Source organism: Phascolarctos cinereus, unplaced genomic scaffold (assembly GCF_003287225.1).
Source record: "Phascolarctos cinereus isolate Bilbo 61053 unplaced genomic scaffold, phaCin_HiC Scaffold_1;HRSCAF=81, whole genome shotgun sequence".
NCBI classification, from domain to species: domain Eukaryota; kingdom Metazoa; phylum Chordata; class Mammalia; order Diprotodontia; family Phascolarctidae; genus Phascolarctos; species Phascolarctos cinereus.
The window spans coordinates 162,842,892-162,856,873 of NW_027555514.1; the positions used below are offsets into that span (position 1 = coordinate 162,842,892).

The following is a 13,982-nucleotide window of genomic DNA, read 5'->3' on the forward strand; positions in this document are numbered from 1 at the left end:
CAGCTGTGTTTAAAACATAATTGTTACATAATTATACAATATAATGGATAATTATGTAGACAATAATGTATAATTTGCTAATGTATGTTTTTCATTAATATCATCTTGCTAATAATCATTACATATATGCACTAAAATTCATGGCTGTTCATCTTTATTCCCTTTTGCATTTCTGTTTGTTATTTATTCTGTTTGGTCCAAACCCGTGTTTGCATTGCTGTTGAAGTTGTTGAGGAATTTCACTCATTTCAGTCAGTCAATCAGCAAGCATTTCTTAAAGCCAGCTACTAGTTCAGTTGCTGCTGAAGATACAGATAGAAAGAATGAATCCATTCCTACTTATGAGGGGCTTACACCCTAATGATACAGCTGTGCTGCTCATCTTGGAGAGTTATCTGGGGTACTGAGACATTAAGTAACTTTATAATATTGGAGAGGAGAACAGTGGTTGCAGATGTCATGGTACTCCAGGAGCCTGGGTGGCAAGCATTTGCACTTGAATAGTAACAGCTCTCACAAAAATGATAGTGGGAATTACAATGGTAAAGAAAATGAGATTTGAGCATCAAATATTAAAATATACTAGTTGATTAAGAGTAGGGTGTCTGTAAGGTGGAATATGCCTGAATCGCTTAAATTTTCTCCTAGGGAAAGAGTTCAACATCTCCTTCAAAAAGGGAATTCTTTTATTTGTGACATTGTGCTATATTGGAAAAAACACTGGATTTGAAGTCAGAGGATCTGTGAAGTCAAAGCCTTTCTGTGACTCATTTTCTTCATCTGCTAAAATGAGGGTGTTAGAATAAATGATTGTTAGAGCTGCTTCCAGCTTTAAGTCCTATCATCCTCTGTGTCCCCTTGAGTATTTACATTGCCCTTCCTATTATGAAGATCTTTTATCTGAACACTAACAACCATTCCATGTTTCTATTCCAACATTTATTTCTCATGTAATTTTCACCCATAATGCTTTTGAAATAGGTTTTACTTTACTTTCAATAGTTTTAGTGTTATTAGAGATGATAGGTAAATAAATGTTTTTTGTTTACTTTTATTTGCTCACATTAGCAGCCAGTTCACATTTTAAAACTGTATTTTATCACTTCTTATTTAATGTTTACAGTTAGGAGTATAATATTATGCTTCTTATACTTACCTCCTTTACTAGTTGATTGCTGACCTTAACCAGAGAATCAACAAGTTAGTATATGTCAGGCACTAAGGATAAATGACAAGTGCTAGTATACAAAGACAAGAGGTAACAGTCCCTGCCTTCAAAGAGTATTACATTCTAACAGAAAATAAGTATTTAGAAATTGTGAGATAATATAAAGTACTTAACAAATCTTAAAGTACTATATACATTCCACCAATCAGTAAGAAAGTGCCTACTATGTGCCAGGCACTATGTTAAGCACTAGGGCTTCAAAGAAAGGTACAATCCCAGCTTTCAAGTCTAATGAAAGAGATGGCATACAAACAGAAGGCACTAGGATTAAGGGAAATTAGGAAAAGCTTCCTGGAGAAAGTAGGATTTTCAACTGAGAAAAAGCATTCCAGGCATGGGGGACAGCCAGAGAAAATGACTAGAATGAAAAGATTAGAAGTCTTGTTTGTGGAACTGCAAGGAGGTCATTATTACTGGATGGAAAAGTACATGGCAAGGAGTAAGATTTAAAAAGACTGCCAGTAGGAGGGGAGTATGTTATAAAGGGCTTTGAATACCAAACAGAGGATTTCATATTTGGAAGTGATAGAGAGCCACTGGTATTTGTGCTTTAGGAAGATCACTTTGACTGCTGAGTAGAGGATGAACTGAAGTTGGGAGAGAACAACTAGAAGGCTATTTCAATACTTGTTGCGTGTTGATGAGGGCTTGCATCATGGTGGTGGCAATGTCTGAGAAGAGAAGACACATATGAGCAATGGTATAAGGGTAGAATTGATAGGCCTTGGTAGCAAATGGGATGTAGGAGATGAGAGAGAGAGTTGAGAAGTTGAGGATGACACCTAGGTTGTGAGCCCAAGTGCCTGGGAGGATGATGGTACAATAGTAACAGAGAACTTAAGAAGAGGGAAGGATTTGGGAGGAAAGATAATATTTGTTTGAGATGTCTGGTAGGCAGTTGGAGATGAGAGACTGGAGGTCTGCAGAGTGATTAGGGCTAGATAAGTAAACATGAGGATCATCAGCATAGAGATGATCATTGAGTCCACGGGAGCACATGAAATTCTCAAGTGAAATAGAATAAAGGGAGAATTGAAGAGTTTCCAAGACAGTGCCCTGTGAGATACTCAAGGTACAGTGAGCATGACTGGGATCAAGATCCCACAAAGGAGTCAGAGAAAGGAGTAGTTAGGTAGGAGGGAACCAAGATAGAGCACTGTCATGAAGACTTACAGAAAAGAGAGTGTCAGGGAAAAGATGGTGGTCAAGAAGGGTGAGGTTTGAAAAAAGGCCATTAGATTTAACAATTAAATAACTTTGGAGAGAATGATGAGGTTGGAAGCCATGCTTTAGAGGGTTAAGGGAGTTACAGGAAAGGAAATGAAGGCACCTATTATAGATTGCCTTTTCCATGACTTTAGCCACAAATGGAAGGAGAAATATAGGTTGATAGTTACTGAAGATGAATGGATCAAGTGAGGGTTTTTGGAGAATGGAGAAGACATAGACATGTTTGTAGAGATAGCCAGTTAGACTGGGAAAAATTCAAGATAAGCAAGGTAATGGAGATGATAACGGGAATGATCTTCTAGACAGTACTACATAGAATCAGATCACTTGTGCATATAGAGGTATTTGCCTTAGCGAGAAGGGCCACTTCATTATGAGAGACAAGGATGAAGAGATGGTCCCAGAAGGCATCTAAGAGGTGTGAGTTTAGGAGGAGGGAAAAGTGGAAGCTCTCTGCTACTACTGTTAACAGTATTTACTAATAAATGTGGTTTTTGGTTGAGTGATAAACAGGTTACAAATTCTTGTTGCTCTTATTCTACCTATTCTAGTCTTTTGAGGGAAAAAGACATTCTCCTATTTTTATATATCATTTAGATATGTTTTTTTCTTGTACGTGATACTGTCTCATGTGTAGTGAAAGTGCTACTATCTCTAAAGCCCTTTGTATTCTTCTCCATGTTTAACTTAGGTTTTTCTTACTGCAATTTAAAGACAGCTGATTATTATATACTAAGTGTTCTAATGTTTAAGCACAAAGTTAACTATAAACATTCTGATTCTTATTATAGACTATATATTCTACCTCTCCTTGTTTAACTTCTTTTCTTACAAACTCTTCATAGATACAAAGCAGATTGTTCAAATTACTTAGCAAAGCCTGTTATTCCTGATTTGTTTATTTTTTAAACCTTAGAATGAATGATTAGGGAATGATATTCGTAGGGCAGCTAAATGGCACAGTGGATAAAGTGCCAGGCCTGGAATTAGGAAGAGTCATCATTGTGAGCTCAAATCTGGCTTCAGACACTAGCTGTGTGACTTCTGGGCAAGTCATTTAACCCTGTTTGCCTCAGTTTCCTCATCTGTAAAATGAGCTGGAGAAGGAAATGGCAAACTCCATTATCTTTGCCAAGAAAATCTCAAAAAAGGAGTCATAGAGTCAGACTTAACTGAAATGACAGAACATCATCAGTGATATTTATAAGAAGACTCCATGATAACTCTGGACTTTCCAAATATTCTACATATTTTGAGACTACAAAAGAACAAATTCAGACTATGACAGATTAAGAATAAATTTTTTCAAAGTTAAGAATAGTTCTACTAAAATTGGCCATGAGGCATTACAGTAGTAATATACCTAGTTATTGTCATCTCTCCTCCATTACAGTAGTAATGCCTCATGGTGATGGGGAGGTAATTTAGGAGTGGAAGGCAAATTTTAACAGGCCCTGCAAAGTGGGGTAGAATTTAAGAACAGGAACAGAAACTGTATCTATGTGTTGTTTGAAGGCCAACCTAACTAGCTGTGCAATGCTTGACCCCCTCACCTCTGCCTTTTAGCTTTCCAGACTTAGTTCCAAGCCTACCCTTCTGCAGGAAACCTTTTCCAGTCCTTCCAGCTTCTAGTGCCTTCCCTACACAGTTTACCTTTACTCTACTCTGTATGTACCTTCTGTGTATCTAGTGATTGTAATGTTGTCTCCTCCATTAGAATGTGAGTTCTTTGATACTTATTATATTCTAGGCATCAGGCTGATTTCTTTATATCCCCAGTAATTAGCCCAGTACCTAGAACGCAATAAGTATTTGATAGATGCTTGTTCAATCAGTGACTAGAAAAACTCATCACCAAAGGTTGAATGCAGCTCATGAAGATTGTCCACTGAGGCACAGAGGGATTGTTATGTTGGTACTTCCATATACCAAAGAAGAACAACTCAAACTTGAAATTTAGGTTAAAAATTTTAATTTTGGAAATTAATTTGGATGGCTACTTTTTGCCACAAACTTCCAAAGTTGCCTGATATAGCAAAGCCTTTGTAAAAACAACTCTAAATATTTTTGTATATTTAAATAAAATTTATATTTGAAAAGGTTCTGTTTTATTAGCCCTCTCAATGATGTCCCGGATTTTCTTGTTTCTCAGTGTACTTCTCAGTAATAGATGGATTGGCAGAATCGTTTACTGATCTTTGATATCTTGGTTCAAGAGCCATGGAAACAGATTTTTTTTTAAGTTTGGAAAATCAATTTTATAAAACAGAAGTTCTTGATGAATAAGATAGATTATGTTTCTTTTCTCCAGTTGTTACTGTTGTCATTGGAAGTAGTCCCTCACGTAAAATAACAAAGCACATACATTTATGGTTTTCTGAATGAGTAATATTGTGTAATGAAAAGACAGCTGGAAAGACCTAGTCTAGAACTGTAGCTGATAGTTATTAGCTGCATCACTGTGGCACATCATTTGACTCTCTGAGCCTTCTCATCTGTAAAATAAATATCCTTTTTACATAATATTTGGTATTATATACCTAATAGGGCTATTGTAAGGAAAGCATTTTATAAAATGTAAACACTGGAAAATATATGCTATTAAAATATAGTTTATCATTACTTAAACATTTACTTTTTTCTCTTTTCTTACCTCAGGGTCGTGAAGGTGCAGAAATTGAACCTTGGGAAGATGCTGATTACCTTGTTTACAAAGTCACTGACAGATTTGGCTTTTTACAGTGAGTTACCCAGATTTAACATAGCTATTTAGTAAGAATATTTTTATGCAATTGTTGCAGGTATTGCTTTGGATTATTTCTAAGATAACTTGTGACAATAATAATATGCCAAGTAACTTCTATATGGTCTGTCATTATACTTTTCAGCTTTAAAGTTCCCAGGGGTTTTAGCCTTTCTGAATGAATTGCTGTCAGGAGTAACAATTTTTATATGCCTTTTCTTGTATTGAGAAAAAATTAAATACAACTGATGAGTATTACTAATATTTCAAAATGAAATAAATTTAGGAACATTCTAGTTTTAAAATTGTTATGAAAATTCATTTTGCACATTGTAAAAATAATTACCACTCAGCTGTTTTGCTGTTAGGTTAATGAAAAATGAATGAACCTTGTAAAGAACTGCTTTAAACTACTTTACATGGACATTGAGGAAAAGCTAGCTAAAGATTTATTATACATATAAGGGTTCTGGTACAAAGAACCTAGAGTGTTCTTAAGAATTTAAAAATTAAGGGGAAACCAGGTGGCGCAGTGGATAGAGCACCAGTCCTGGAGTCAGAAGGACCTGAGTTCAAATATGGTCTCAGACCAGATACTTGACACTTACTAGCTGTGTGACCCTGGGCAAGTCACTTAACCCTATTGCCTAGCCAAAAACAAAAACAAACAAAAAAAAAAGAATTTAAAAATTAAAGGTAAATGTGTTGTTGGGGTCTTTTTGAGGGGAAAGAAGAAGAGACTTTTTAATTATTCCTACTCATCTTCATTTGACTTTAGTGGAGTTGAGATTTGATAGAAATTTTAACATTTTTCTTTCTTTTTTTATTTTAGTTTTAATTTTGGTTGTTGTTTGATTGGTTTTTTGCTTTACTCTAATAAATGTTTTGGACATTGGAGGAATATGCGCTTTTAAAATTGGATATCTTAAATGATAGTTTTCCTGTGTTTTTTTTTAGTGTAAGAAAGAAGCCTATTAACACTGAAGTATGTGTTTCAGAATATCTTACTAATGCTAGAGATTATTGCTTTGCCTTAGGCACACTTCAGACAGTAGAGTTCAAAACTCTTACTGGAATGAGACAGTTGTACCAGCTTTCATTCTTTCCAACTGTATTCTTTAAATATATTGAATTTTCATTAGCTTCCATAAGTAGGCAGCAAAAATAAAAATAGAGAAGCAAAGAAATGGATTTCAGTCTATAAATGTTAGATATTTCATTACATTTCTTTAAATGAAGCTGTTGATTTTTACTTTAATTGCTAACTTCAGTAAAAAACTTTCTCTGGAGGTGACTTCATAGATAGGATTATAGGTCGTATTTTTCCCCAGTGGCACTGTGGGGTACTTAGAGATGTAGAACTTATTCACTGAGGAATTTAGATGTTGCTTCTGGCAATTTCTTGGCTAAAGGACTATAAATAGTCTCCTTGCTGTGTTGGTTTATTGTTCTTCCACATTGATAGAGTACTATCTGTTACAGTTTTTGGTTGGAGGGGAAAGGATATCTCAAGTACAGATATTAATAAAATAGCAAGCCTTCCCTAGTTCTTTCATTTAAAAGTGATCTCCCCTTGAACCTTGAATAGTTTTCCCTACATCTGTACATTCTCTATTAACTAATCATGTTCTGTTTGTATTATCATTGTTTGTATATATATTTGTTTCATCATGTAATATATATTTATTTGTGTATATATGATATCTCTAGCTTTGGTCTATTTAGTCTATTTACTAAATTGTAAATTCTTTAATGCTAGAGACTAGACTTTGTATCTTCTTCGGTGCTTAGAGCAGTGTTCCACAGGAAGAGATATTTAATAAATTCTTGTTGAACTGAATTGTTCAAGGTAATGTAATATTGCTTATTCAGCAATACTGAGGAGACATTATTTGCCTGCTATGATATTGTTTACTTCAGTTCTTGTTGAGCCTTTGTTTCATTGATATATTTCCAACTTAAATTAGCCCATAGTATAGACCAACATATGACAGTACACAGCTATTTTAGTTCTTCAACAGGCTACAAAATGAATATTGAAGAAATGAAACCAGACTGGCCTGTTGGTAAAACAGAAGTGCCTTTGTATAGTGCTGAGGGATGAGGAGGTTTGTTTTAGATTAATGCACTGCTGAAGGAGTTATATTTAGGAAATGGAGAGATGTCATGTGTAAATATCTAGAATGGTTGTTCATAGAATACAGTTACTCTGTATTCATTCTACTGAACAAAAGATGCTTAGTCTTTATTGAACTATAGATAGTGCTTTCAGCCTAACAGGTCATGAGTTAAAAGATGGGAGAAGGAAAAGAGGAGGAAAAAAAGAAATTATTTTAAGCTGAGACGATACCTAAAAGCGAAAATTTGTTATACTAAAGTTAAATTTAAAATTTTCAGCAAACAAAATTTTAGCAATTTGGTAATATATATATTTATGTAATTGTGATAGCCAACTTGAATAGATCACCTAGATTGCAATAAACCTTTGGCAAATCTGTGAAAAGCTAAGTTAAAAACTTTATGATTCTAAGTCTTCAGAACCTTTTCTTTTGAAACTATTAGTTTAGATTTCATATAACATTGTTGACATGCTAACACTTGTTAATTTTAAGATTCTTAATTGAAAAAATGATGTTAAGTTACCTAAAGTAAAAGAAATACATCGCCTAAGTTAATCAGAAACTAAAATAAACAACATATTTCTCCTAAAGTAAAAGAAATACATCGCCTAAGTTAATCAGAAACTAAAATAAACAACATATTTCTCATTTACTACTCAGTCCAGGAGATTCAGATCATTAGACAAGATTTGAAGTTTTCTTTTCAACTCATATAACATTTATCTTCTCTTGGTAAATTTAACGTAACTATTTATTGCTTGACCTAAAGCATAGGTTCTTAACTTTTTGGGTATCATCGACTCCCTTGGTATTCTGGCAAAGCCTGTGGACACTCTTCTCAGAATAATGTTTTTAACTACATAAAATACAATACATAAGATGACAAAGGAAACCAATTCTATAGAAATATAGTTATCAAAATATTTCTTGAAATTACTTTATGACCTAGGAAGAAGGGGTAGTCACTTTAAGTGTTCCTCATTTTTCTTTTTTGTACCTTCATCCCCAAACTTGCTTCTCAGCTTCTCTCCCCTCCCCAAAGAAAAATAAACATGAATAAAACATTTAAGTAGAACTATTTTGTAAAAAGTTTATGGGCCCCAGGTTAAGAATTATGAAAAAGGCTAATGTATAGTGGTTGTAGTTATGGAATAAAATGATCATCTCTACTAAATCAGTCAATCAACAAGCATTTATTCTCTACCTTTTTGGTGCCAGACATATAGAGTACAATGGACATGTATATTATTCCTGGTTGTGATAACAATAGCTGTGAATCTCTTGTATATCTGTAGGTGTGTAATTATAAGAAATCATAAAATTGTATCTCATTAATACTTTCCCTCCCACAGTGAGGAGGAGCTTCCAAACCCCAATGCAGCAGTAGAAAGGGTAAGTTATACTCTATATTTGTTTGTAATTTTTATTCATACACCTTTAATTAGAAAATCTTTCCTTATAATGCATAAAGTTATCAAATCTGTCACACAGAATGTAAAGGCATCTTTGCTATTGGAAGTTTCAAAGATCATAGCATTTAGTCTTGATTATATCACCTATGAATTAAATTGGAAACGAACAGTCCTTAAAAGATGTTAAGAGTTGGGATAGGAACTTGGAAACAAAATATGATTGTTATTGTCAGAAAAAAATTATGTTCTGATCTTAACAGAAGACAGGAGAGTTAGGAGAAAGCAGCGAGGTTTACTTTGAGACCTAAAGCATAACCTGAAAGTTTAGCTGAAGTTGGTCTTGTTCTTACATATGTAGATCTGCATACACATGTAGATATGTAGATACATGTTTAAGTAATATATATGTAGGTACATATGCATCATATACACGATCTGTTCTTTGACTCAACAAACCCTTATTAAACTATAATGAGAGGGGCAGCTAGGTGACGCAGTGGATAGGGTACTGGCCCTGATGTCAGGCAGACCTGAGTTCAAATCTGGCCTCAGACCAAACACTTGACACTTCCTAGCTGTGTGACCCCGGGCAAGTCACTTAACCCCAATTGCGTGCCCCCCTCCCCCCTAACAACAACAAAACAAAAAAAAAACCCTCTAATGAGAAGAACACTGTGTTAGGCACTGCAAGAGAAAGACAAAATGTAGATAAGAACTGGTCCTTATTCTAATTCACTCATTTAGTCAACAAATACTAAGTATTAACTGTGCTCTAGGAACTACACTGAATGATGAGGTTACAGAAACAAAAATACAGAGTTTATAGACTAGTGGGGGATAAAAGCACAAAAACAAGGGGCAGCTAGGTGGATAAAGCTTCTGGATTTGGAGTCAGGAGGACCTGCCTCAGACACTTGACACTTACTAGCTGTGTGACCCCAGGCAAGTCACTTAACCTCATTGCCTAAGCAAAAATTACCCAAGTACATTAGGAACATTCAAAACAAAGTGATATAGGAGACCTAAGGAGAAAGGTCATTAGCAACTGGGATAAATTAAAGAGGGCAAAAATGGGGAATTTGCCAGTTTAAGAATAGCTTTGAAGGATGTATAGGAATTGATAGGTGAAGAGACAGACTTAAATACACAGTTCTACACTATATGCAGTTAGTTTAGCGGAACATTGTTTCTGTAATTTCTTGATCATTTTTATCAACGCTTATAGTTATTACCTGTTGGTTCTTCAGCAATATGTAAATGGATTGTGTCCTTGGTCTTTGGATATCCACCTTACATTAGATACTTTAGAGGGAAGGTATAGATATAGTACTCATTTATTACTTTAGTTTTTCTTCCCCTAAGATAGACCATGAGGTCATAGTAATTGCTGTGGGATATCCCCATTGCTAATTGAGTGTATAAGATTTATTTGTGGGAAATGAGCAAAATTCTTGAGTCTGCTCTACCATGGTCCTGTAACTTCCCATTCTGTCTCCTAGAAGAGTAGCTTGGGAAGTAGCAACATTAAAATTCTGTGTTCATGAAGCACTTTCCTGTTGTTGGAAGGATTTCAGGATGCTCTGTGCTCTCACAACTAAATGACTTTGATTTCTAAAGACTTTAAATCAAATAACAATTGGTTCCCAAACTAGATATTGACTTGGTATATTTCATGGAATAATAGATATGCCCTGAGTTCCAGGCTTAACAGTGCCACTCACCAGCTATGTGTGACCTTGGTCTTTTTGAGGATTTTTTTTTCTCATTCATAAAATGAGCAGCTTGGAGAAAAAGATCTCCAAGGCTCATTCTAGCTTATCATACATTGAATAAATATGTATTAAGTACCTACTCTTTGCAAAACATTATTCAGAATGTTCAGAGAGTTACATAGCTCTCATACATTTTATGTTTTGTAAGTAATTTTAATAAGATTCCCATTAAACATTTAATATGAAATTGTTTGAGTTTTCCTGTGTTCTATTTATCTTTGAGCCCTATCAAATGGGAATGTATCTTACTGTTTTTTAAAATTATTGACATGTTGCTCCTACAGTAAATCACTTACATTTTACTCTTTTAAAATTGCTGACATGTTACTTCTATATATATATACAGATAACTGAATTGACATGAATTTTTAAAAGAGAAAGAGTGATGCAGGGAAGGAGGAAGAATTATTCTTTATAATGATAAACAAAACATAAGTAGTACAATGACTTGTATTATTGCTACATTTTCTCCCATGGATTGTACTAAGCCTATTTTTCATACTGTGAAGGGAGATCAAAATATGTCTCTATGAATTCTGTCAAAAGGTGACCCTTCCTCAGTCCCTGAAAAGTTAGCATACGGATTTGAGATCATCTTCTCAACTTCAAATAGCTGTCCCTTATTGAATATGGTGAGACTATTGTTTATTTGGACAATCTTATATACCCTGAACCACTAGAAGCAGTTTTGTGATCAGAAGTAGTAATATAAATGCATTATTAAAAGAATTTAGACTATATTGCCATATGACTTGGGTAAGATATGAAGCACAGAAAGGCTTCCCTATGCATTTTCTTCTCTCTTATTTGTACCAAAGTCGTGTCTCATTTTCTGCTTTTTCTTTGTTTTAGTTACTATCTACCATCTATTCTCTCCCGTAGAGAGAATTTCCCTTTGCTGCTGAAATGAGCTCTTGTTCATTTAGTTTTTGATGGACAGCTCTTATGGTTAATGTTTTTAAACTGATTTTCTCTGTTGACTCTGGTGCTCTGAGTAGTAGAAAGTATTTAATTAGGGGTAAGAGCAGAACCTCTACAAATTGACAGATGGGAACTTAATAAGAGAGTGGTGATAGAAGAGTGGGCTGTTAAATTCAGTTTTCTTGCTGAGCATCAGTGCCTGTCATTAGTTTTGTATGAAGTTCTATATTTAATAGTTACGTAAAATGAACTTCTCCCCAAGCAGCTAATATGGGAAAAGGGACTGAGTCCTGGAGACTGGGGCCAAACAGGATTTAAAGTGAAAAGAATCTGGTCTTTTCACTTTCTTGACTTTCTCCTGGTTGACATGAGTTGTTAAAGCAGTTGGAAGAGTATCATTTTAACTTGGTTCTAAGGCAGTGTCTCTTTCCTAGAAAGGGAAAAAAAACCATTCAAAATGGTTCCTATAGTTAGCAGTTAAACAAACTTTGCATAGCTTACACATGGAAATATCAAATATTTGAAAATTACTGATCAGTTTTGAAAAATAGACCATAGGTATTGTGTGTCTCTCTATCTCTGTGTACACAAATACACACGTGCAAAGGAACTCTTCAAATTTATATGCAAGTCAAACTTTCTTCAACAACAGCTACCTACAACATTGCTATGATGGAATGAATGAATGAACGCCCATTTATTAAGCACTTAGTGTATTCTAAGCAATGTGCCAAGTGTTGGTGACACAAGTAAAAAATAAAGACAGTCTCTGCCTTTCAGGAACTTACTCAGTAATGGGGAAGACTCCCTTTAGGGGAGCGGAGGCCAAGGAGGGCCTTCCTTTTTGTAAGGAAAAAGCTGGTAAATGGTTCCATAGTAGATTGGCCAGAACAGGGGTGTAGTTGATTTAATCAAGGTTCCAGTATTGGGAGATAAGAGGGGAAGACAATAGCAGAGCCCACAAGCCAAGGATGTCTAAAGGAATAAGTGAAGTGAAGGCCTGCTTAAATAGTGGGCCAGGTAAGACATTCACCACTCAGGACCATAGGCCCCCAGGGCTGGTGTTTCAAAGCTGAGGCCAGAATATTGTCTCCTGAGCCTAGAAGGAAGCATAAAAGCTCTCTGATCAGGCAGTGTAGCCCTCACAAAGCCAGTATACTAAAGAGTCACACATGAGAAAGAATAAAGTAAATGAAAAAAACATTCTTTGATCTGCATTCAGAGTGCATCAGTTCTTCATCTGGATGTGGATAGCATTTTCTTTGTGAGTCCTTTGTTACTTGTTTTGGATCATTGTATTGCTGAGAAGAGCTGAGTTATTCATAGCTGATCATCACACAGTGTTGCTAATACTGTGTACAGTGTTTTCCTGGTTCTGCTCATTTTACTTTGCATCAGTTCTTACACATCTTTCCAGGTTTTTTCTGAAATCTGCCTGCTCATAATTTCTTATTGCACAATAGTATCCCATTATATTCATGTACCACAGCTTGTTCAGCCATTCCCCAATTGATGGGCGTCCCCTTAATTTCCAATATTTTGCCAAGTAATCTTACTTTAAATACACAATTTTAACATACTTAATTAGTTATTTTCCTAACCCACAGAAGATTGAAAACAAGTTAAAAGAATAGGTTTAAGTTTATATATTAAAAAATAGGATCAGTCATACAGTGAAGTAGTGACAGAGACACTGAACCCATTGCATAAGAACAAATATGTTGAGCCTGAAGCAGTGGAGTGGGATTGGATGATTTCTGTGGGTTTTTCAAACCCCCATGATTTTAAGCAGGGCTGTATTTAGGGAACTCTACTATCTGATAAATTTGACACATATCTCTAACTATGATAACGTCTGTGGAAGTAGTGTGTGTGTGTGTGTGTGTGTGTGTGTGTGTGTGTGTGTGTGTGTGATTCCTTTCTAAAATGTGTTTGAGGTAGAACAACATGCTAGAATGGAGAAGGTAGTTACAAAACCTGGGTTTGAATCCTGGCCTAGTTCTTTAGGAAAGGTGTGATATTATTAAGTCACAAAGACTCTCTGAGCCTCAATTTCCTCCGTCATATGAGGGCATATAATTTACAATGATAAGTCCAGAGCATTAAGGATGAAACACACAACCTTCTGCCAGAAAGATGAACTTTTAATGGCAGAATGAGATATAGGTTTTTGGACATGGCCAGTGTAGGAATTTATCTTGTTCCACTATGCATAGTTGTTATGGAGTTTCTCTTTTCCCTTTATTCTTTTTAGTTGTTAAGTTGGAGGTTGGAAAATGAGAGGGAGAGATAATAAGTATTTGTAAAATAAATTTGTAAAATAAATTAATAAATTAAATAAAATAAATTAAAATGAAGTCATTAAACTAGATGACCCAAGGAAAAGACTATAATGGCTTAGAGCACCAAATGTAAATGACACTGGATTAGGATTCCAAGGGTCTATATTCCAATTCTCATGTAATTCAATTCAGTAAAGTGTGGTGGATACAAATAAGAAAAAGACAATCCCTGCCCTCAAGGAATTTACAGTCTAATGGAGAAGACCACACATAA

At 35.0% G+C, this 13,982-nt stretch overlaps 1 protein-coding gene across 4 annotated transcripts in view; it reads left to right on the forward strand.

The window, feature by feature from the left end:
- Positions 1-13,982, forward strand: part of USP6NL (USP6 N-terminal like) — a 204,716-nt gene that overhangs the window by 110,868 nt on the left and 79,866 nt on the right. For 3 of the 4 annotated variants that reach the window (XM_020999670.2, XM_020999671.2, XM_020999669.2), the window contains 2 exons: positions 5,117-5,199; positions 8,674-8,713. In XM_020999670.2, coding sequence (XP_020855329.1) covers positions 5,117-5,199; positions 8,674-8,713 — 123 coding nt within the window. Of the gene's footprint in view, positions 1-5,116; positions 5,200-8,673; positions 8,714-13,982 lie in introns of those variants that run through there. The other variant, XM_078154821.1, reaches the window with a different exon arrangement.